General features: G+C 46.8%; 1 protein-coding gene across 1 annotated transcript in view; it reads right to left on the bottom strand.

Moving 5' to 3' along the window:
* Positions 1 to 24,534, bottom strand: part of LOC128701885 (putative adhesion G protein-coupled receptor E4P) — a 245,023-nt gene that overhangs the window by 50,101 nt on the left and 170,388 nt on the right. Inside the window, exon 11 of the mRNA XM_070099874.1 lies at positions 5,784 to 5,847. Coding sequence (XP_069955975.1) covers positions 5,784 to 5,847 — 64 coding nt within the window. The remainder of the gene's footprint in view (positions 1 to 5,783; positions 5,848 to 24,534) is intronic.

Below are 24,534 nucleotides of genomic sequence, written 5' to 3'. Positions count from 1 at the left end.
CAGTGAAACAGTGGAACAGTGAAACAGTGGAAAAGTGGAACAGTGTGAGAATGGGAGAGTGGAACAGTGGGAGAGTAGAACAGTGGAACAGTGGGAGAGTGGAACAGTGAAACAGTGGGAGAGTGGAACAGTGGGAGAGTGGAACAGTGGAACAGTGGGAGAGTGGAACAGTGGGAGAGTGGAACAGTGGAACAGTGGGAGATTGGAACAGTGGAACAGTGGGAGAGTGGAACAGTGGAATAGTATAAAAGTGGAAAAGTGGAACAGTGGAAGAGTGGGAGAGTGGAACAGTGGAACAGTGGGAGAGAGGAACTGTGGGAGAGTGGAACAGTATAACAGTGGAACAGTGGGAGAGTGGAACAGTGGAAAAGTGGAACAGTGGGAGAGTGGAACAGTGGGAGAGTAGAACAGTGGAACAGTGGGAGAGTGGAACAGTGGAACAGTGGAACAGTGGAACAGTGGGAGAGAGGAATAGTGAGAGAATGGAACAGTGGAACAGTGGGAGAGCAGAACAGTGGAACAGTGGGAGAGTGGAACAATGGGAGACTGGAACAGTGGAACAGTTGAACAGTGGGAGAGTGGAATAGTTGGTATTGGAATAGTGAGAGTGGAAAAGTGGAACAGTGGAACAGTGGAGCAGTGGCAGAGTGGAGCAGTGGAACAGTGGGAGAGTGGAACAGTGGGAGAGTGGAACAGTGGCAGAATGGAACAGTGGAGCAGTGGGAGAGTGGAACAGTGGAACATTAGGAGAGTGGAACAGTGGAACAGTGGGAGAGTGGAACAGTGGAACAGTGGTAGAGTGGAACAGTGGATCAGTGGAATAATGGAATAGTGGAACAGTGGAACAGTGGTAGAGTGGAACAGTGGAACAATGGGAGAGTGAAACAGTGGAATAATGGAATAGAGGAACAGTGGAACAGTAGGAGAGTGGAACAGTGGAACAGTGGGAGAGTAGAACAGTGGAACAGTGGGAGAGTAGAACAGTGTAACAGTGGGAGAGTGGAACAATGGGAGAGTGGAACAGTGGAACAGTTGAACAGTGGGAGAGTGGAACAGTGGGAGAGTGGAACAGTGGGAGAGTGGAACAGTGGCAGAATGGAACAGTGGAACAGTGGGAGAGTGGAACAGTGGAACATTAGGAGAGTGGAACAGTGGGAGAGTGGAACAGTGGAACAGTGGTAGAGTGGAACAGTGGAACAGTGGAATAATGGAATAGTGGAACAGTGGTAGAGTGGAACAGTGGGAGAGTGGAACAGTGGAATAATGGAATAGAGGAACAGTGGAACAGTGGGAGAGTGGAACAGTGGAACAGTGGGAGAGTAGAACAGTGGAACAGCGGGATAGTGGAACAGTGGGAGAGTGGAACAGTGGGAAAGTGGAACAGTGAAACAGTGGAACAGTGGGAGAGTGGAACAGTGGAACAGTGAAACAGTGGAAAAGTGGAACAGTGTGAGAATGGGAGAGTGGAACAGTGGAACAGTGGAACATTGGGAGAGTGGAACAGTGGAACAGTGTTAGAGTGGAACAGTGAAACAGTGGGAGAGTGGAACAGTGGAACAGTGGGAGAGTGGAACACTGGAACAGTGGGAGAGTGGAACAGTGGAACAGTGGGAGAGTGGAACAGTGGAGCAGTGGGAGAGTGGAACAGTGGGAGAGTGGTGTAGTTTAACAGTGGGAGAGTGGAGTAGTGAAACAGTGGAACAGTTGGAGAGTGGAACAGTGGAACATTGGGAGAGTGGAACAGTGGAACAGTGGGAAAGTTGAACAGTGGAACAGTGGGAGAGTGGAACAGTGGAACAGTGGAACAGTGGAACAGTGGGAGAGTGGAACAGTGGAACAGTGGATTAGTGGAAAAGTGGAAAAGTGGAACAGTGGAAGAGTGGGAGAGTGGAACAGTGGAACAGTGGAACAGTGGGAGAGAGGAACAGTGGAAGTGGGAGAGAGGAACAGTGGAACAGTGTGAGAGTGGAACAGTATAACAGTGGAACAGTGGAAGAGTGGAACATTGGGAGAGTGGAACAGTGGAACAGTGGGAGGGTGGAACAGTGGGAGGGTGGAACAGTGGAACAGCGGAACAGTGGGAGAGTGAAACAGTGGAACAGTGGAACAGTGGGAAAATGGAACAGTGGGAGAGTGGAACAGTGGGAGAGTGGAACAGTGGGAGAGTGGAACAGTGGAATAGTGGAACAATGGGAGAGTGGAACAGTGGGAGAGTGGAACAGTGGGAGAGAGGAACAGTGGAACAGTGGGAGAGTGGAACAGTGGAACAATGGGAGAGTGGAACATTGGGTGAGTGGAACAGTGGAACAGTTGAACATTGGGAGAGTGGAACAGTTGGAGAGTGGTACAGTGGGAGAGTGGTACAGTGGAACAGTGGAACAGTGGGAGAGTGGAACAGTGGAACAGTGGAACAGTGGAACAGTGGGAGAGTGGAACAGTGGAACAGTGGATTAGTGGAAAAGTGGAGAAGTGGAACAGTGGAAGAGTGGGAGAGTCGAACAGTGGAACAGTGGAACAGTGGGAGAGAGGAACAGTGGAAGTGGGAGAGAGGAACAGTGGAACAGTGTGAGAGTGGAACAGTATAACAGTGGAACAGTGGAAGAGTGGAACATTGGGAGAGTGGAACAGTGGAACAGTGGGAGGGTGGAACAGTGGAACAGCGGAACAGTGGGAGAGTGAAACAGTGGAACAGTGGAACAGTGGGAAAATTGAACAGTGGGAGAGTGGAACAGTGGGAGAGTGGAACAGTGGAACAGTGGGAGAGTGGAACAGTGGGAGAGTGGAACAGTGGAACAGTGGAACAATGGGAGAGTGGAACAGTGGGAGAGTGGAACAGTGGGAGAGAGGAACAGTGGGAGAGAGGAACAGTGGAACAGTGGGAGAGTGGAACATTGGGTGAGTGGAACAGTGGAACAGTTGAACATTGGGAGAGTGGAACAGTTGGAGAGAGGTACAGTGGGAGAGTGGTACAGTGGAACAGTGGAACAGTGGGAGAGTGGAACAGTGGAACAGTGGAACAGTGGAACAGTGGAACAGTGGAAGAGTGGAACAGTGGGAGAGTGGAACAGTGTAACAGTGGGAGAGTGGAACAGTGGTAGAGTGGAACAGTGGGAGAATGGAAGAGTGGAACAGTGGGAGAGTGGAACAGTGGAACATTAGGAGAGTGGAACAGTGGAACAGTGGGAGAGTGGAACAGTGGAACAGTGGTAGAGTGGAACAGTGGAACAGTGGAATAATGTATTAGTGGAATAGTGGAACAGTGGGAGAGTGGAACAGTGGAACAGTGGGAGAGTAGAACAGTGGAACAGTGTGAGAGTGGAACAGTGGGAGAGTGGAACAGTGGGAGAGTGGAAAAGTGGAACAGTGGGAGAGTGGAACAGTTGATCAGTGGGATAGTAGAACAGTGGAACAGTGAGAAAGTGGAACAGTGGAAGAGTAGAACAGTGGAACAGTGGGAGAGTGGAACAGTGGAACAGCGGGAGAGTGGAGCAGTGGAACAGTGGAACAGCTGGAGAGTGGAACAGTGGAACAGTAGGAGAGTGGAACAGTGGGAGAGTGGAACAGTGAAACAGTGGAAAAGTGGAACAGTGGAACAGTGGGAGAGTGGAACAGTGGAACAGTGGAACAGTGGAACAGTGGGAGAGTGGAACAGTGGGACAGTGGAAAAGTGGAAAAGTGGAACAGTGGAACAGTGGTAGAGTGGAACAGTGGAACAGTGGGAGAGAGGAACAGTGGAACAGTGGGAGTGTGGAACAGTGGAACAGTGGAACAGTGGGAGAGTGGAACAGTGGAACAGTGGGAGAGTGGAACAGTGGAACAGTGGGAGAGTGAAACAATGGAACTGTGGAACAATGGGCCGGTGGAACAGTGGGAGAGTGGAACCTGGGTGTTTGAATTTTAGTGGATCTTATATAATACAGTAGAACCTGGATGTTTGAAGTTAAATGGTTCTTATATGACACAGTGGAACCTGGGTGTTTGAAGTTAAGTGGTTCCTATATGACACAGTGGAACCTTGTTGTTTGAAGTTAAGTGGTTCTTATATGACACAGTGGAACCTCTTTGTTTGAAGTTAAGTGGTTCTTATATGACACAGTGGAACCTGGGTGTTTGAAGTTAAGTGGTTCCTATATGACACAGTGGAACCTGTTGTTTGAAGTTAAGTGGTTCTTATATGACACAGTGGAACCTGGGTGTTTGAAGTTAAGTGGTTCCTATATGACACAGTTGAACCTGGTTGTTTGAAGTTAAGTGGTTCTTGTATGATACAGTGGAACCTGGGTGTTTGAAGCTAAGTGGTTCTTATATGACACAGTGGAACCTGGTTGTTTGAAGTTAAGTGGTTCCTATATGACACAGTGGAATCTGGTTGTTTGAAGTTAAGTGGTTCTTATACGACACAGTGGAACCTGGGTGTTTGAAGTTAAGTGGTTCTTAGGTGGTGTTGGAACTGCGAAAAGTTCAAATATAGGGGACAGTATTTCCCAGGCTTTAATTATCGGCCTGACACACTGGAGGATCTTGAACTGTCTTCTAAATGTCCCTAAGAACCAGGTCAGTGTTAGTGGTCGCTTCAACGCACTTTTAAAACTGGACTTTATGAGGGTTCTCTGTACTCTGTGAGATCAGTTTGGTGTTACCACTAATACGTCTAAAAGGACTATTATTATTATTATTATTATTATTATTATTATTATTATTATTATTATTATAATTAAGTAAATCTGTTTAGGTAGAGTTACACATAAATACAGTTACACAAATTACCATACACAGTAATATGTGTAAGTTACCCACCTAAATAATCCCCAAAAAATCAGACAAAGTGACGTAATTATGTTGGGGAGATTTGATTGATTTAATTTCTTGAAAAAAATATAGAAATTTAGCAGTTTATTGTCCCGGATAGTGAAAAATGTCGTTCACACATTCGTAGCACGTTATTCTTTAGGTATATATATCCTAAGAGGTATATATATCTCTCACATATTCATAGGACGTTATTGCAGGGGATAAATTTCGAGAGGTATATATCTCTCACAAATTTATAGTAAGTTATCGTAAGAGTGTATTTATTGAAAAGTATATATCAATGCATATATTATGGTATAAGCGTATTATACATTAAGGAACTCATTAATGGTGATATACAGGGGATATTCAGCCTTAATGACCCTCGTGAGGTTGAGAGACTTTAAACTCAATAAATCTGCTTTAGGTATATATGAGTCTGGAGATGTAGTAACAATACGACACTCTTCTTAACAGTTAATTTTGACACTCTTCTTAACAGTTAATTTTGACACTCTTCTTAACAGTTAATTTTGACACTCTTCTTAACAGTTAATTTTGACACTCTTCTTAACAGTTAATTTTACAACTGATCTTTTATATACCTTGAACGAAAATTGTCAAATTATGTTATCTATAATTATATATTATATATAAAATTAGTTGCTAACAATGATTAATTTTCAATGATAATAATAATAATAATAATAATAATAATAATAATAATAATAATAATAATGGTTTAATAATAATAATGATAATGGTGTAATAAAGGTTATTATTATTATTATTATTATTATTATTATTATTATTATTATTATTATTATTATTAAATATTATTATTATTATTAATTATTATTATTAATTTTATTAATTTAATTTCAATAATTTTAATTGCTATCATTAATAATAATAATCATCAAAATCAAAATTTATAAAAAACTATTATTATTATTATTAATGTTAAGAAAAAAAGGAGATTAAATAGTTACCATTATGATGGTGAGGAGAGGACCAGTAAACAACCACACTGATGACCCTGGCTTCAACCAACAACTGTAAACAATATAACTGTAAACAATACAAGTGTAAACAATATAACTGTAAACAATATAACTGTAAATAGTTACCATTGTAAACAATATAACTGTAAACAATATAACTGTAAACTATACAAGTGTAAACAATACAAGTGTAAACAATATAACTGCAAACAATATAACTGTAAACAATATAACTGTAAACAATACAACTGTAAACAATATAACTGTAAACAATACAACTGTAAACAATATAACTAAACAATATAACTGTAAACAATATAACTGTAAACAATATAACTAAACAATATAACTGTAAACAATATAACTGTAAACAATATAACTGTAAACAATACAACTGTAAACAATATAACTGTAAACAATACAAGTGTAAACAATATAACTGTAAACAATATAACTGTAAACAATATAACTGTAAACAATATAACTGTAAACAATATAACTGTAAACAATATAACTAAACAATATAACTGTAAACAATACAAGTGTAAACAATATAACTGTAAACAATATAACTGTAAACAATATAACTGTAAACAATATAACTGTAAACAATACAACTGTAAACAATATAACTGTAAACAATAAAACTAAACAATATAACTGTAAACAATATAACTGTAAACAATATAACTGTAAACAATATAACTGTAAACAATACAACTGTAAACAATATAACTGTAAACAATATAACTAAACAATATAACTGTAAACAATATAACTGTAAACAATACAACTGTAAACAATATAACTGTAAACAATACAACTGTAAACAATATAACTAAACAATATAACTGTAAACAATATAACTGTAAACAATACAAGTGTAAACAATACAAGTGTAAACAATATAACTGTAAACAATACAACTGTAAACAATACAAGTGTAAACAATACAAGTGTAAACAATATAACTGTAAACAATACAACTGTAAACAATATAACTGTAAACAATACAACTGTAAGCAATACAAGTGTAAACAATATAACTGTAAACAATACAACTGTAAAATATATAACTGTAAACAATACAACTGTAAACAATATAACTAAACAATATAACTGTAAACAATATAACTGTAAACAATATAACTGTAAACAATACAAGTGTAAACAATACAAGTGTAAACAATATAACTGTAAACAATATAACTGTAAACAATACAAGTGTAAACAATACAACTGTAAACAATACAACTGCAAACAATACAAGTGTAAACAATATAACTGTAAACAATACAACTGTAAACAATACAACTGTAAACAATACAACTGTAAACAATACAACTGTAAACAATATAACTGTAAACAATACAACTGTAAACAATACAACTGTAAACAATACAACTGTAAACAATACAAGTGTAAACAATACAAGTGTAAACAATATAACTGTAAACAATACAACTGTAAACAATACAACTGTAAACAATACAACTGTAAACAATACAACTGTAAACAATGCAACTGTAAACAATACAAGTGTAAACAATACAACTGTAAACATTACAAGTGTAAACAAGTGTAAACAATACAAGTGTAAACAATGCAAGTGTAAACAATAGAAGTATACGCAGCACAGCTCTTGTTCCAGACACAAGTATCAGTCATTAAATATTGTAGACATTATCCTGAGTGTCTTCTGGGGGTCAGCGCCCCCGCTGGCCGGACCCAGACCAGACCTCCTGGATGCTGGCCTGACTGATCAAGCTGTTAGTGCCTGCCGCCTGTAGTTACTCCAACAGAGATATTTGTTGTTGCCGGCAGCGGCAACAGGAACCTTGTCCTCTATTTTTACTTCTACCTGAGGTTCCCAGCAGCCCAGTGATGACCTAATCAAGACCCACATAACACTAACATGTGTGGATACCCAGAATGATATAAAGCAACTGCAGAAATCACCCAAAAGTTCACAAATTACCAACTAATAGGACTCGTTCTAGCAACTCCTACCCCGCTGCCACTGAAGTGATACTCCACAACATTCACCCAACACCCATCGCCTACTATTCACCCGAAGCCACAGCCAATGGACAAGGGTCAGAACAATAAAAGAAGATCCAGTAACCAGCTAAGGACTCCTAACATCAAAGGTGAGAGCAGTAATAACACGAGGAAAACTTGTGGTACTGCCAGCCAGGACACAACCCTCATCACCCACCGACATCACCACAACACACGACAGACGACAACAAACATGGCCGCCGCTACAGTCCAAGATAACTCCTTCCCAGTATTTGATGTCAAGAAGATCACCGACCCAGAAATAACTAAACTCCTTATGATTCAGAACCAAACGATCACCAAACTAACTCAGGAAATGCAGGAACTAAAGGCTAACAATGCAGATTACCTCAACAAGATCACTGCTCTAGAACATAAACTAGACACTCTAGAACAACAAAGCAACACCCACACCCGGTCCCTAGACACCATCATCACTTTAAAAGACCAAGTCACCCTACTTACTACCAACATTACAGAGGAAAGATCAAGAGTGGACCAACAACTTGCCAATGTCATAACCAACTTCCAAGACCATAATGACCAACAGCAGCTATCTGACGGTGTTGTAGTTAACAGCAAACATCTCCCACCCACAGTCACCCAAGAGACCTGCATGGAGACCACCCTGCAGCTTATCAAGGACCACCTTCGCCTTAACATACGTAGTGATGAATTAAAGGATTGCAAACTGATGGGCTATCATGCAGGTAAAAAAACAGTGCTGTTAAAATTCCAAACTAGCTTACAAAGAAACAACCTACTAAAAACATCTATTTCTATGAAAACTGATGTTTACGTCAATGAGTGCCTTACCAAAACGAGACAAAACCTTCTTTATCGGCTAAGAAAACTGCGCTATGCCCAAAAAATCCACCAGTGCTTTGTGAGGGATGGAAAAATAGCAGTTAGGAAACAGCCCACTGGAAAGAGATACAGTGGTCCCTCGATTATCGACGGTAATCCGTTCCTGGAAGCCGGTTGATTATCGAAATGGTCGATTTACGAATCAATTTTCCCCATAAGAAATAATGTAAATTCAATTAATCCGTTTCTGACACCCAGAAGTATTAAAACAAAAAATTTTTTTACATGAAATATTCATGTAGTACATAAACAATACAATGGGAAATGATGAATGAAACATTAACAGCATAACACTTACCTTTATTGGAGATTCTTCTTAGTGTATGGGAGACTGGAGGAGGAGGAGAGAGTGGATTGTTTATAGTTTGGAAGGGGAATCCCCTTCCAGCAACACCTCAGGTACCATTTGCTTTTCTGGGGTTGCTTCTTTTCTCTGTTTCTTAATGCCACTAGGACCAGCTTGAGAGTCACTGGAGTCTTGTCTCGCAAAATAACTGTGCAGAGAGCTCTGTTTCTGGCGTCTCTTTAAAACTTCCCTAAAATGGGCCAAGACTCTGTCACTGTACAAGTTGCCGATGTTTTTCTTAAATTCAATGGTATTTCTCACATTCTTTACCAAAGGTTTGGCACTAGGAGCTTTCTTTGGAGCCATGGTAGCTTATTTAGCACTTAAATAAATTGCAAGCACTAAAATAAATGAAATATTATGAAATATTTCACTGGAGCACGTGAGAGGACCGCCGCTAACTGGTAAACAATGGCACACTGGCTGGGAAGGAAGGCTGAGGCGGGTCGAGGCCCGCTTACCTCGTGCATACGCGTCTGGGACGACGGGTCGAGACGGGTCGATAAACGAATTTCGGTCAATTTCCGAGTCAATATTTTGTCGAAAAAACCGGTTGATTTCTGAAATGGTCGACTTTCAGGCCGGTCGATTATTGAGGGACCACTGTACTTCATCTCCACAGAACATGACCTTAAAACATTCCTAAGTGAGGCTGGACTAACAGAATCAGAGTAAAGTGCAGATAATACCCATAGTCCACCGTTAGTGTTATATTGTCATAAATTTGTGCCCCCCTAAAATTCTAATACTCCAACTACTTTTAATTGTCATTGTTGTACTCAACGACCATTCTACCTCATAGTCTTAATTGTATTAAATATCTACAGAATCTATCTCCTTTTTTACAACTTACCACATCACTGTTCCATCTTATTTTTTTATAAACTAACCATAACTTGTCTTCAATAATTCTACCTCACTTTAAAAAATACTCAATTGCCCAATTTTATTCTAAATCCCTATTATTGCCCAATTTTACTTTAAACTATATTGATCAAACTTATTGTAAACTTCTTTTACTGACCATTTTTATTCCATACTTTTTTAACCTAGTATTTTCAACTACAACTTTTATATCATCCTGTCTACCATCTTACTAGCATATTATAACCAAGTCATTGCCATTTTTATTTTTATCAATTCTTTTTTGTATTATCTTGCTACCTTAATTTGTGTATTTTATCCTGTCAATTTAAATCTAATTATACTCTAATTCTTGTAAACAACTTATATAAGACCTTAGTGCAATTACAATTGAGAGTCTTGTTCCTTTATTATATTATTAGATTAATCACAGTTTTACTCTAGCTCATTCTAGCTCAATACATAGTCAATACCAAATTCACTATACTAGACCATAGTGCAATTACTAGTGAGAGACTGGTGCTATTTGTAATTTGTATTTTTATATTATTAGACTAAACCTAGTTGTACTATAGCTCTTTCTAGCTCAATACATAGTCAATACCAAATTCACTATACTAGACCATAGTGCAATTACTAGTGAGAGACTGGTGCTATTTGTAATTTGTATTTTTATATTATTAGACTAAAGTTGTTGTACTATAGCTCTTTCTAGCTCAATACATAGTCAATACCAAATTCACTATATTAGACCATAGTGCAATTACTAGTGAGAGACTGGTGCTACTTTTAATTTGTATTTTTATATTATTAGATTAAATTCAGTTGTACCATAGCTCATTCTACCTCAAGACATAGTCAATACCAATTTCACTATATTAGACCATAGTGCAATTACTAGTGAGAGACTAGTGCTATTTTTAATTTGTACTTTTATATTATTAGATTAAACCTATTGTACTTTAGCTCACTCTAGCTCAAAACATAGACTCCACAAAAGTCATTATTAGACCTTAGTGCAATTACAAGTGAGAGTCTTGTTCTATTTTTAATTTGTATTTTCATATTACTAGTTTATACCTAGTTGTACTTTAGTTCATTCCAGCACAACACACAGACAACATCAACTTCATTATGTGTAGTAGTGACTATACCCTACATGACCAAAATACTCTAGCTATATACTTGTCCAAACTTCCAACCACTACAGATATCAGTAGTAGAACTCAACACACAACTCAGGATATAAATAACCTTAATTCTAAACCTAGAAGATGATTGATCACGTTGACCCTGATCTAAACCTCCATAATCTGACACCCAATCAAAACCTATTGGAAAGTAACTGCCTTTATTACACAGCATCACAAGCCACCACTATCCTAAACAATGCTAAAAGTCTATCAGTACTTAACTACAACATCAGGTCCTTAAGCAAACACTATGATGACCTCCTAGCACTCCTTGAATCACTAAAGACACCCTTCTCCTGCATTATTCTTACTGAGACCTGGCTTAAGCAGGACACAATAGATATCTACCCTCTACCAGGATACACAGCAATTCACAACTGCAGAACAAACCAAGTTGGGGGTGGTATTGCAATCTATTACTCTAACCAATTATCTTGTCTTAGCACCACTTGCTTTAGTGATGAATATGGGGAATACATTTTTGCTAATTTTACTGTAAAAAACCTTAAGACGCCTATAACAATCGGTGCCATTTACCGGATACCTCACACAAACATCCCAAATTTCAGTGAGAAATTAAAGTCACTAATAACAAACAGACAAATGAATAAGCACCACCTTCTCTTAGCTGGAGACTTCAACATCAACCTTGGCTTACTAGATGATCAACCTGTAACTGATTTCATCAACAATATGAACAACACACTTCTCATACCAACAATAACTAAACCAACCAGGCTCACTGAGACAAGTGCAACCATAATAGACCACATATGGACCAATATACTAGCCCCCCTTAAATCAGGGATAATCACAGATAGCACTACAGACCACTACCCTACCTTCCTCCTGACAAACATTAGTAAACCACCACTTGAATACAACAAAGTCTCATTTAGACTCCATGACGAGGCCTCAGTAAGGAAGTTCACAGCTGACCTAGAGACTGTTGATTGGCCTACAGAATTCTCCAAGGCCAATGGTATTGATGACTGGACAGACATCTTTCTTAACAAATTACTTAGACTATACAACAAACATTGTCCTATAAAAACAAAACAGATCACAAACAAATGGCTTGGTTGCCCATGGCTAACCAGCACCATTCTGAAATCCATAGACAAGAAACACCAATATGAAAAGCAATATAGACAGGGCTTAATACACAAAGATACTCTTAAACACTATTCATCAGCTCTCACCAAAGTAATAAAAAAAGCCAAACAACTATACTACTCCAGTAGATTCACAGACACTAGAGGAGATATAAAAAAGACCTGGAAAACACTCTCTCAGATTCTAGGGACCCACAAACTGAGAAAAACCAAGAATATTGTCCTAACTAAACCTAATGAAACACCACTACATCCCACTGACACAGCTAACAAGATAAACGACTTCTTCTCAAACATAAGATCTAATCTCGCCAGTAAAATCCCACATACCAATGCCCATGCCGGGGACTACCTAGGTGGTAATTTCCCTAATTCCTTCTATCTTGCACCAACTGAGCCCACGGAAGTCATTGGGATCATAAAGTCACTTAAAAATAACTCGGGGAATCTGTCTCATGTCCCACCATTACTGTACAAGCGAGCGGCCCATGTCCTTTCGCATGCTATTTCATTACTTTTTAACAAGTCAATAGAGACTAGCACCTTCCCGAAACTACTCAAGATGGCAAGGGTTACACCAATACATAAAGGTGGTGACCCTACAGACTTAAACAACTATAGGCCAATATCTAACTTACCATTGCTATCCAAAATCTTTGAGAAACTCGTGTACAAGAGACTGTATTCATTTATAACGGCTCAAAACATACTCAACCCCTGCCAGTTTGGATTCAGGAAAAATAAAAGCACTAATGATGCAATCATAAAAATGCTAGATCTGCTTTACACAGCATTGGAAAATAAGGAATATCCACTAGGAATTTTTATTGACCTAAGAAAAGCTTTTGACACAGTAAACCACCAAATCCTACTCCACAAACTTGACCACTACAGTATAAGAGGCCATGCGCTTGCTTATTTCAAATCTTACATTACTAATAGGTATCAGTACGTCACCATTAAAGACACAGCATCAGCAACACGGCCACTTGATACTGGAGTTCCGCAGGGAAGTGTCCTTGGTCCCCTGCTCTTCCTCATATACATCAATGACCTTCCAAACGTATCCCAACACCTGAAACCCATTCTCTTTGCTGATGACACGACTTATGTCATCTCTCACCCTAATCTTGCCACCCTCAACACCATTGTGAATGAGGAGCTGATTAAAATATCGACTTGGATGACAGCCAATAAACTTACGCTTAACACTGACAAAACTTACTATATTATGTTTGGTAGCAGAGCAGGAGATGCACAAATTAACATTAAGATTGACAACACTCTAATTACCAGAAATAATGGGGGAAAATTCCTAGGCTTATACCTTGACAACAACCTGAATTTCAGCACCCATATCCAGCATATAGCCAAAAAAGTATCCAAACGGTTGGGATCCTCTCCAAGATACGATACTACGTGCCGCAAAATGCCCTTCTCACACTATACCACTCACTTATTTATCCATACCTCACCTATGCTATTTGTGCTTGGGGATCAACTGCAGCAACACACCTAAAGCCAATAATAACCCAACAAAAAGCTGCAGTAAGAATAATCACTAAATCCCATCCCTGGCAGCACACCCCCCCACTCTTCAAAGATCTAAACTTACTCCCAGTTCAGTACATCCACACTTACTACTGTGCAATCTATATCTACAGGGCCTTAAACTCTAATATCAACCTTGACCTAAAACGCTTTCTTGATAGCTGTGACAGAACCCACAGGCATAACACCAGACACAAACATCTCTACGACATTCCCCGTGTCCGACTAAACCTTTACAAAAATTCAATGTATGTCAAAGGCCCTAAAATGTGGAATACCCTACCTGAGAACTCTAGAACTGCAGACACATTCATCACCTTCAAAACTACCATTAGAAAACATCTTATCTCCCTGATACACCCCGTCAACTAACTACACGAATACCACCTAGTGGTTCACACTTACACTCGCTCACTCATTTGACCATAAACAGAAATATTAATCTCAGTCTTAAAATAATGAATCCTGTGATACTCCAATACTGAAACTATATACTGTGCCAAAACAAAAGCATTCACATTGCTAAACTCATAAACTAGTATTTAGTCACTTAGCCATAATACCAACTTACCTCATAATTTGTAATATTTTACAATTAAGAATAAAACTAAGTATGCCCGAAATGCCTAGCCATGCTAAGCGTTCTAGTGGTACACTCTGTAATCACAATTTTACTACATGTAAACCAAACAATAACCAAATTTCTGTAAACTCAGCATTGTAATCCTTATAGAGAATAAACTTTGAACATATGCACTACAACCCAGCTGATCAGGAACTGTTTTAAGGAATCTATCGATTTGTCTCTTGAAGACAGATAAGAGTCTGTTGGTAACTCCCATTGTGCATGAATTGAATGTACTCACCTAGTTGTGGTTGCAGGGGTCGAGTCACAGCTACTGGCCCCGCCTCTTCACTGGCAGCTACTAGGTCACTCTTCCTGCTCCATGAGCTTTATCATACCTCTTGTTAAAGCTATGTATGGATCCTACCTCCACTACATCACTTCCCAGACTATTCCACTTCCTGACAACTCTATGGCTGAAGAAATACTTCCTAACATCCCTGTGATTCATTGTGTTGAAGAGTCGTGATTCCTTAAGCTTAGGGAGGGACAGTGCTGGGTGTTACCTCCTTGCTAGCTCTGCACTCAGTAATAATAATAATAATAATAATAATAATAATAATAATAATAATAATAATAATAATCTTGATTTCTACAAGCACATGATGCAACTTATACAGACCATAGCTGAGATCAATAACATAATAATATCTAGAAAGCTCTTGGTTATGCAGAGCATTTCTGGTAACTTAGGTTAATTTAGCCTCCAGGAAACAACCCACACCAGTCGACTAACACCCAGGAATGTACTTACTGCTAGGTGAAGATGGACGGCAGCAGTCTTAAGAAAACAAGCCCCAACGTTTCCACCCGTACCGGGAATCGTGAGGGAAGTGGGCTACCAACCCAGCTACGGGACACCGTAAGGCTAATATAGTTGTAAAACTTAATAAGCTTATTACCCATTCTACAGTACACTTCCATAGTTAATTTATATTCAGAATGTTAGTTAAGAAACATAGAGACTGACTCGTAAAAAGAAAAAAAAAAATCTTTTTACAAGTACTTACTAATGTATACAAAAGAGGGTGTTATTAGCGTCTTGTTCCCGGCATTTTAATCTCCACTTACCACATGCATGGCTTACGGAGGAAGATTATTTCTTTACTTCCACATGAAGTTTAAGCTATGAGTCTACAACTATGGCAGGCCAGGGAGCCGGATGGCTGGCCTAGCAGCCGGTGGCCAGCGTTTACATTAGTGTCCAGGGAGCTACATGGCTGGCCTAGCAGCCGGTGAGTAGGTGTCACAGTGTCCAGCGAGATAAATGGCTGCCCTAGCAGCCGGTGGACACCAGTCTCAGTGACCAAGGAGCCAGATGGCTGGCCTAGCGGCTGGTGGACAGCAGTCACAGCGTCCAGAGAGCCAGATGGCTGGCCTAGCGGCTGGTGGTTAGCAGTCGCTGTGTCCGGGGAGCCGGATGTCTTTCCTAGCAGCCGGTGGACAGAAATCACAGAATCGAAGATGGCAGATGGCTGGCCTAGCGGCCAGTGGACAGCAATCAAAGTGTCCCGAGAGCCAGATGGCTGGCCAACCGGCCGCTGGACAGCAGGTGGTCAATAGTCGCAGTGTCCAGGGAACCGGATGGCTTTCCTAGCAGCCGATGGACAGCAGTCTCATTATCCAGGGAGCCGGATGACTGGCCAAGGGGCCGGGGAACAGCAGTCACAGTGTCCAGGGAGCCGGATGCCTGGATAACGGGTGGTGGTCAGCAGTTACAGTGTCCAGGGAGCCAGATAGCTGGCCTAGCTGCTGGTGGACAGCAGTCACAGTGCCCAGGGAGCCAGATGGCTGGCCTAGCGGCCGGTGATCAGCAATCACAGTGTCCAGGGAGCCGGATAACTAACCTAGCAGCCGGAAGACAGCAGTCACAGTGTCCAGGGAGTCAGATGGCTGCCCTAGCGGCTGGTGGACAGAAGTCACAGTGTCCAGGGAGCCGGACGGCTGGCATAGCGACCGGTGGACCGCAGTCACAGGGTCCAGGGAGCCGGATGACTGGCCTACCAGCCGGTGATCAGCATTCACTGTGCTCAGGGAGCCAGATGGTTTGCCTAGCAGCCGGTAATCAGCATTCACTGTGCTGAGGGAGCCGGATGGCTATCCTAGCAGCCGGTGGACAGTAGTCACATTATCCAGAGAGCCGGATGGCTGGCCGAAAGGCCTGAGGACAGCAGTTACAGTGCCAGGTAGCCAGATGTCTAGTCTAGCGGTCGGTGGACAGCAGTCACAGCGTCCAGAGAGCCGGATGGCTGCCCTAGGGGCCGGAGGACAGCAGTCACAGTGTCCAGGAACCCGGATGGCTAGCCTAGCCGCCGGTGATCAGCAGTCATGGTGTCCAGATAGCCGGATGGCTATCCTAGCAGCCGGTGGATAGCAAACACCTTAATCAGTGAGCCGGATGGCTGGCCAAGGAGCCACAGGATAGCAGCCATAGTGCCTGGGAGCCAGATGTTTGGCCTAGCGGCCGGTGGTCAGCAGTCACAGTGTCCAGGGAGCCGGATGGCTTTCCTAGCAGCCGGTAGACAGCAGTCACATTATATATGAAGCCGGATGGCTGGCCTTGGGGCCGGAGGACAGCACAGTGTCCAGGTACCCGGATGGCTATCCTAGCAGCCGGTGGACAGCAAACACTTTAATCAGTGAGCCGGATGGCTGGCCAAGGAGCCACAGGATAGCAGTCATAGTGCCTGGGAGGCAGATGTTTGGCCTAGCAGCCGATGGACAGCAGTCACAGTGTCCAGGGAGCCGGATAACTTTCCTAGCAGCCGGTGGACAGCAGTCACATTGTCCAAGTAGCCAGATGGCTGGCATAGTAGCCGGTGGTCAGCAGTCACAATGTTCACGGAGCCAGATGTCTGGCCTAGAGGCTGGTGGACAGCAGTCACAGTGTCCAGGGAGCCGGATGGCTGGCCTTACAGCCGGTGGTCAGCAGTCAGTGTCCAGGAAGAGGGATGGCTTTCTTAGCAGTCGGTGGTCAGGAGTCATATTATCCAGGGAGCCGGATGGCTGGCCTAGATGCTGGTGGTCTGCAGTAATAGTGTCCAGGGACCCGGATTGTTGGCCTAGCGGCCGGTGGTCAGCAGTCACAGTGTCCAGGTAGCCGGATGGCTTTCCTAGGAGCCGGTGGACAGCAGTCACAGAATCCAGGGAGCCAGATGGCAGGCCTAGCAGCCGGTGGACAGCAGTCACAGTGTCCAGGGAACCCGTGACTTTCCTAACAGCCAGTAGACTGCAGTGACCTTATCCAGGGAACCGGATGGCTGGCCTCTCGGCCGGTGGACACCCGCCACAGCGTCCAGGGAAGCGGATGGCTCAACTAGCAGCCGGTGCATAGCAGTCACAGTGTCCAGGGAGCCGGATGGCTGGCCTAGCATAAGTTGGACAGCACTCACAATTTCAAGGGAGCCAGATGGCTCGCCTATCGGCCGGAGGACAGTAGTCAGAGTCCAGAGAGCCGGATGGCTGGCCAAGCAGCTGGTGGTCAGCAGTCACAATGTTTAGGGGGCCAGATGTCTGGCCTAACAGCCCGTAGACAGCAGTCACAGAGTCCAGGAAGCAGGATGGCTGGCCTAGCGGCCGCTGGTCAGCAGTCACAGTGTCCAGGTAGCCGTATGGCTTTCCTAGGAGCCGGTAGACAAGATAAGATAAGATAAGATTTCGTTCGGATTTTTAACCCCGGAGGGTTAGCCACCCAGGATAACCCAAGAAAGTCAGTGCGTCATCGAGGACTGTCTAACTTATTTCCATTGTGGTCCTTAATCTTGTCCCCCAGGATGCGACCCACACCAGTCGACTAACACCCAGGTACCTATTTGCTGCTAGGTGAACAGGACGATAGGTGTAAGGAAACGTGTCGAAATGTTTCCACCCGCCGGGAATCGAACCCGGGCCCTCCGTGTGTGAAGCGGGAGCTTTAGCCACCAGGCCACAGACAGCAGTCACATTATCCAGGGAGCCGGATGGCTGGCCCAGGGGACGGAGGACAGCAGACACAGTGTCCAGGGAGCCGGATAGCTGGCATAGCGGCCGCTGGAAAGCAGTCACAGTGTCCAGGGAGCCAGATGGCTGGTCTAACGGCCGGAGGACAGCAGTTACAGTGTCCACGGAGCCAGATGTCTGGCCTAGCGACTGGTGGACAGCAGTCACAGTGTCCAGGAATCCAGATGGCTGGCCCAGCAGCCGGTGGACAACAGTCACAGTGTCCAGTGAGCCAGATGACTAACCTAGCGGCCGGTGGACAGCAGTCACTGTGTCCAGGGAGCCACATAGCTGGCCTAGCAGCCGGTGTACAGCAGTCCCAGTGTCCAGAGAGCCGGATGACTGACCTAGTGGCCGGTGGACAGCCCTGACAATGTCAAGAATGCCGGATGTCTGGTCTAGCAGACGGTGGCAGTAGTCACAGTGTCGAGGGAGCCGAATGCCAGGCCTAGCGGCCGGTGGACAGCCGTCACTGTCAAGAAAGCCGGATATGTGGCCTTGCAGCCGGTGGACAGTAATCACAGTGTCGAGGGAGCCGGATGGCTGGCCTAGCAGCCGGTTAACAGCAGTAACAGTCTCCAGGGAGCCAGATGGCTGACCTAGCAGCCGGTGGACAGTACAGTGTCCAGGGAGCCGGATGGCTGGCCTAGCGGCCGGTGGTCAGCAGTCACAGTGTCCAGGGAGCCGGATGGCTGGCCTAGCGGCCGGTGGTCAGCAGTCACAGTGTCCAGGGAGCCGGATGACTGGCATAGCGGCCGGTGGACAGCAGTCCCAGTGTCCAGGGAGCCGGATGGCTGGCCTAGCAGCCGGTGGTCAGCAGTCCCAGTGTCCAGGGAGCCGGATGGCTGGCCTAGCAGCCGGTTAACAGCAGTTACAGTCTCCAGGGAGCCGGATGGCTGACCTAGCAGCCGGTGGACAGCAGTCACAGTGTCCATGGAGCCGGATGGCTGGCCTAGCAGCCGGTGGACAGCAGTCACAGTGTCCAGGGAGCCAGATGGCTGGCCTAGCAGCCGGTGGACAGCAGTCACAGTGTCCAGGGAGCCGGATGGCTGACCTAGCAGCTGGTGGACAGCAGTCACAGTGTCCAGGGAGCCAGATGGCTGGCCTAGCGGCCGGTGGTCAGCAGTCACAGTGTCCAGGGAGCCGGATGGCTGGCCTAGCAGCCGGTGGCCAGCAGTCACAGTGTCCAGTGAGCCGGATGGCAGGCCTAGCAGCCGGTGGACAGCAGTCACAGTGTCCAGGGAACCCGTGACTTTCCTAACAGCCAGTAGACTGCAGTGACCTTATCCAGGGAACCGGATGGCTGGCCTCTCGGCCGGTGGACACCCGCCACAGCGTCCAGGGAAGCGGATGGCTCAACTAGCAGCCGGTGCATAGCAGTCACAGTGTCCAGGGAGCCGGATGGCTGGCCTAGCATAAGGTGGACAGCACTCACAATTTCAAGGGAGCCAGATGGCTCGCCTAGCGGCCGGAGGACAGTAGTCAGAGTCCAGAGAGCCGGATGGCTGGCCAAGCAGCTGGGGGTCAGCAGTCACAATGTTTAGGGGGCCAGATGTCTGGCCTAACAGCCCGTAGACAGCAGTCACAGAGTCCAGGAAGCAGGATGGCTGGCCTAGCGGCCGCTGGTCAGCAGTCACAGTGTCCAGGTAGCCGTATGGCTTTCCTAGGAGCCGGTAGACAAGATAAGATAAGATAAGATTTCGTTCGGATTTTTAACCCCGGAGGGTTAGCCACCCAGGATAACCCAAGAAAGTCAGTGCGTCATCGAGGACTGTCTAACTTATTTCCATTGTGGTCCTTAATCTTGTCCCCCAGGATGCGACCCACACCAGTCGACTAACACCCAGGTACCTATTTGCTGCTAGGTGAACAGGACGATAGGTGTAAGGAAACGTGTCGAAATGTTTCCACCCGCCGGGAATCGAACCCGGGCCCTCCGTGTGTGAAGCGGGAGCTTTAGCCACCAGGCCACCGGGCCACAGACAGCAGTCACATTATCCAGGGAGCCGGATGGCTTGCCCAGGGGACGGAGGACAGCAGACACAGTGTCCAGGGAGCCGGATAGCTGGCATAGCGGCCGCTGGAAAGCAGTCACAGTGTCCAGGGAGCCAGATGGCTGGTCTAACGGCCGGAGGACAGCAGTTACAGTGTCCACGGAGCCAGATGTCTGGCCTAGCGACTGGTGGACAGCAGTCACAGTGTCCAGGAATCCAGATGGCTGGCCTAACAGCCGGTGGACAACAGTCACAGTGTCCAGTGAGCCAGATGACTAACCTAGCGGCCGGTGGACAGCAGTCACTGTGTCCAGGGAGCCAGATAGCTGGCCTAGCAGCCGGTGTACAGCAGTCCCAGTGTCCAGAGAGCCGGATGACTGACCTAGTGACCGGTGGACAGCCGTGACAATGTCAAGAATGCCGGATGTCTGGTCTAGCAGACGGTGGCAGTAGTCACAGTGTCGAGGGAGCCGAATGCCAGGCCTAGCGGCCGGTGGACAGCCGTCACTGTCAAGAAAGCCGGATATGTGGCCTTGCAGCCGGTGGACAGTAATCACAGTGTCGAGGGAGCCGGATGGCTGGCCTAGCAGCCGGTTAACAGCAGTAACAGTCTCCAGGGAGCCAGATGGCTGACCTAGCAGCCGGTGGACAGTACAGTGTCCAGGGAGCCGGATGGCTGGCCTAGCGGCCGGTGGTCAGCAGTCACAGTGTCCAGGGTGCCGGATGGCTGGCCTAGCGGCCGGTGGTCAGCAGTCACAGTGTCCAGGGAGCCGGATGACTGGCCTAGCGGCCGGTGGACAGCAGTCCCAGTGTCCAGGGAGCCGGATGGCTGGCCTAGCAGCCGGTGGTCAGCAGTCCCAGTGTCCAGGGAGCCGGATGGCTGGCCTAGCAGCCGGTTAACAGCAGTTACAGTCTCCAGGGAGCCGGATGGCTGGCCTAGCAGCCGGTTAACAGCAGTTACAGTCTCCAGGGAGCCGGATGGCTGACCTAGCAGCCGGTGGACAGCAGTCACAGTGTCCATGGAGCCGGATGGCTGGCCTAGCAGCCGGTGGACAGCAGTCACAGTGTCCAGGGAGCCGGATGGCTGGCCTAGCAGCCGGTGGACAGCAGTCACAGTGTCCAGGGAGCCGGATGGCTGACCTAGCAGCTGGTGGACAGCAGTCACAGTGTCCAGGGAGCCAGATGGCTGGCCTAGCGGCCGGTGGTCAGCAGTCACAGTGTCCAGGGAGCCGGATGGCTGGCCTAGCAGCCGGTGGCCAGCAGTCACAGTGTCCAGTGAGCCGGATGGCAGGCCTAGCAGCCGGTGGACAGCAGTCACAGTGTCCAGGGAACCCGTGACTTTCCTAACAGCCAGTAGACTGCAGTGACCTTATCCAGGGAACCGGATGGCTGGCCTCTCGGCCGGTGGACACCCGCCACAGCGTCCAGGGAAGCGGATGGCTCAACTAGCAGCCGGTGCATAGCAGTCACAGTGTCCAGGGAGCCGGATGGCTGGCCTAGCATAAGGTGGACAGCACTCACAATTTCAAGGGAGCCAGATGGCTCGCCTAGCGGCCGGAGGACAGTAGTCAGAGTCCAGAGAGCCGGATGGCTGGCCAAGCAGCTGGTGGTCAGCAGTCACAATGTTTAGGGGGCCAGATGTCTGGCCTAACAGCCCGTAGACAGCAGTCACAGAGTCCAGGAAGCAGGATGGCTGGCCTAGCGGCCGCTGGTCAGCAGTCACAGTGTCCAGGTAGCCGTATGGCTTTCCTAGGAGCCGGTAGACAAGATAAGATAAGATAAGATTTCGTTCGGATTTTTAACCCCGGAGGGTTAGCCACCCAGGATAACCCAAGAAAGTCAGTGCGTCATCGAGGACTGTCTAACTTATTTCCATTGTGGTCCTTAATCTTGTCCCCCAGGATGCGACCCACACCAGTCGACTAACACCCAGGTACCTATTTGCTGCTAGGTGAACAGGACGATAGGTGTAAGGAAACGTGTCGAAATGTTTCCACCCGCCGGGAATCGAACCCGGGCCCTCCGTGTGTGAAGCGGGAGCTTTAGCCACCAGGCCACCGGGCCACAGACAGCAGTCACATTATCCAGGGAGCCGGATGGCTGGCCCAGGGGACGGAGGACAGCAGACACAGTGTCCAGGGAGCCGGATAGCTGGCATAGCGGCCGCTGGAAAGCAGTCACAGTGTCCAGGGAGCCAGATGGCTGGTCTAACGGCCGGAGGACAGCAGTTACAGTGTCCACGGAGCCAGATGTCTGGCCTAGCGACTGGTGGACAGCAGTCACAGTGTCCAGGAATCCAGATGGCTGGCCTAGCAGCCGGTGGACAACAGTCACAGTGTCCAGTGAGCCAGATGACTAACCTAGCGGCCGGTGGACAGCAGTCACTGTGTCCAGGGAGCCAGATAGCTGGCCTAGCAGCCGGTGTACAGCAGTCCCAGTGTCCAGAGAGCCGGATGACTGACCTAGTGACCGGTGGACAGCCGTGACAATGTCAAGAATGCCGGATGTCTGGTCTAGCAGACGGTGGCAGTAGTCACAGTGTCGAGGGAGCCGAATGCCAGGCCTAGCGGCCGGTGGACAGCCGTCACTGTCAAGAAAGCCGGATATGTGGCCTTGCAGCCGGTGGACAGTAATCACAGTGTCGAGGGAGCCGGATGGCTGGCCTAGCAGCCGGTTAACAGCAGTAACAGTCTCCAGGGAGCCAGATGGCTGACCTAGCAGCCGGTGGACAGTACAGTGTCCAGGGAGCCGGATGGCTGGCCTAGCGGCCGGTGGTCAGCAGTCACAGTGTCCAGGGAGCCGGATGGCTGACCTAGCAGCTGGTGGACAGCAGTCACAGTGTCCAGGGAGCCAGATGGCTGGCCTAGCGGCCGGTGGTCAGCAGTCACAGTGTCCAGGGAGCCGGATGGCTGGCCTAGCAGCCGGTGGCCAGCAGTCACAGTGTCCAGTGAGCCGGATGGCAGGCCTAGCAGCCGGTGGACAGCAGTCACAGTGTCCAGGGAACCCGTGACTTTCCTAACAGCCAGTAGACTGCAGTGACCTTATCCAGGGAACCGGATGGCTGGCCTCTCGGCCGGTGGACACCCGCCACAGCGTCCAGGGAAGCGGATGGCTCAACTAGCAGCCGGTGCATAGCAGTCACAGTGTCCAGGGAGCCGGATGGCTGGCCTAGCATAAGGTGGACAGCACTCACAATTTCAAGGGAGCCAGATGGCTCGCCTAGCGGCCGGAGGACAGTAGTCAGAGTCCAGAGAGCCGGATGGCTGGCCAAGCAGCTGGTGGTCAGCAGTCACAATGTTTAGGGGGCCAGATGTCTGGCCTAACAGCCCGTAGACAGCAGTCACAGAGTCCAGGAAGCAGGATGGCTGGCCTAGCGGCCGCTGGTCAGCAGTCACAGTGTCCAGGTAGCCGTATGGCTTTCCTAGGAGCCGGTAGACAAGATAAGATAAGATAAGATTTCGTTCGGATTTTTAACCCCGGAGGGTTAGCCACCCAGGATAACCCAAGAAAGTCAGTGCGTCATCGAGGACTGTCTAACTTATTTCCATTGTGGTCCTTAATCTTGTCCCCCAGGATGCGACCCACACCAGTCGACTAACACCCAGGTACCTATTTGCTGCTAGGTGAACAGGACGATAGGTGTAAGGAAACGTGTCGAAATGTTTCCACCCGCCGGGAATCGAACCCGGGCCCTCCGTGTGTGAAGCGGGAGCTTTAGCCACCAGGCCACCGGGCCACAGACAGCAGTCACATTATCCAGGGAGCCGGATGGCTGGCCCAGGGGACGGAGGACAGCAGACACAGTGTCCAGGGAGCCGGATAGCTGGCATAGCGGCCGCTGGAAAGCAGTCACAGTGTCCAGGGAGCCAGATGGCTGGTCTAACGGCCGGAGGACAGCAGTTACAGTGTCCACGGAGCCAGATGTCTGGCCTAGCGACTGGTGGACAGCAGTCACAGTGTCCAGGAATCCAGATGGCTGGCCTAGCAGCCGGTGGACAATAGTCACAGTGTCCAGTGAGCCAGATGTCTAACCTAGCGGCCGGTGGACAGCAGTCACTGTGTCCAGGGAGCCAGATAGCTGGCCTAGCAGCCGGTGTACAGCAGTCCCAGTGTCCAGAGAGCCGGATGACTGACCTAGTGACCGG

The sequence above is a fragment of the Cherax quadricarinatus genome, chromosome 69 (assembly GCF_038502225.1).
Source record: "Cherax quadricarinatus isolate ZL_2023a chromosome 69, ASM3850222v1, whole genome shotgun sequence".
Classification (NCBI taxonomy): domain Eukaryota; kingdom Metazoa; phylum Arthropoda; class Malacostraca; order Decapoda; family Parastacidae; genus Cherax; species Cherax quadricarinatus.
This window is presented reverse-complemented; position numbering and strand designations above follow the sequence as displayed.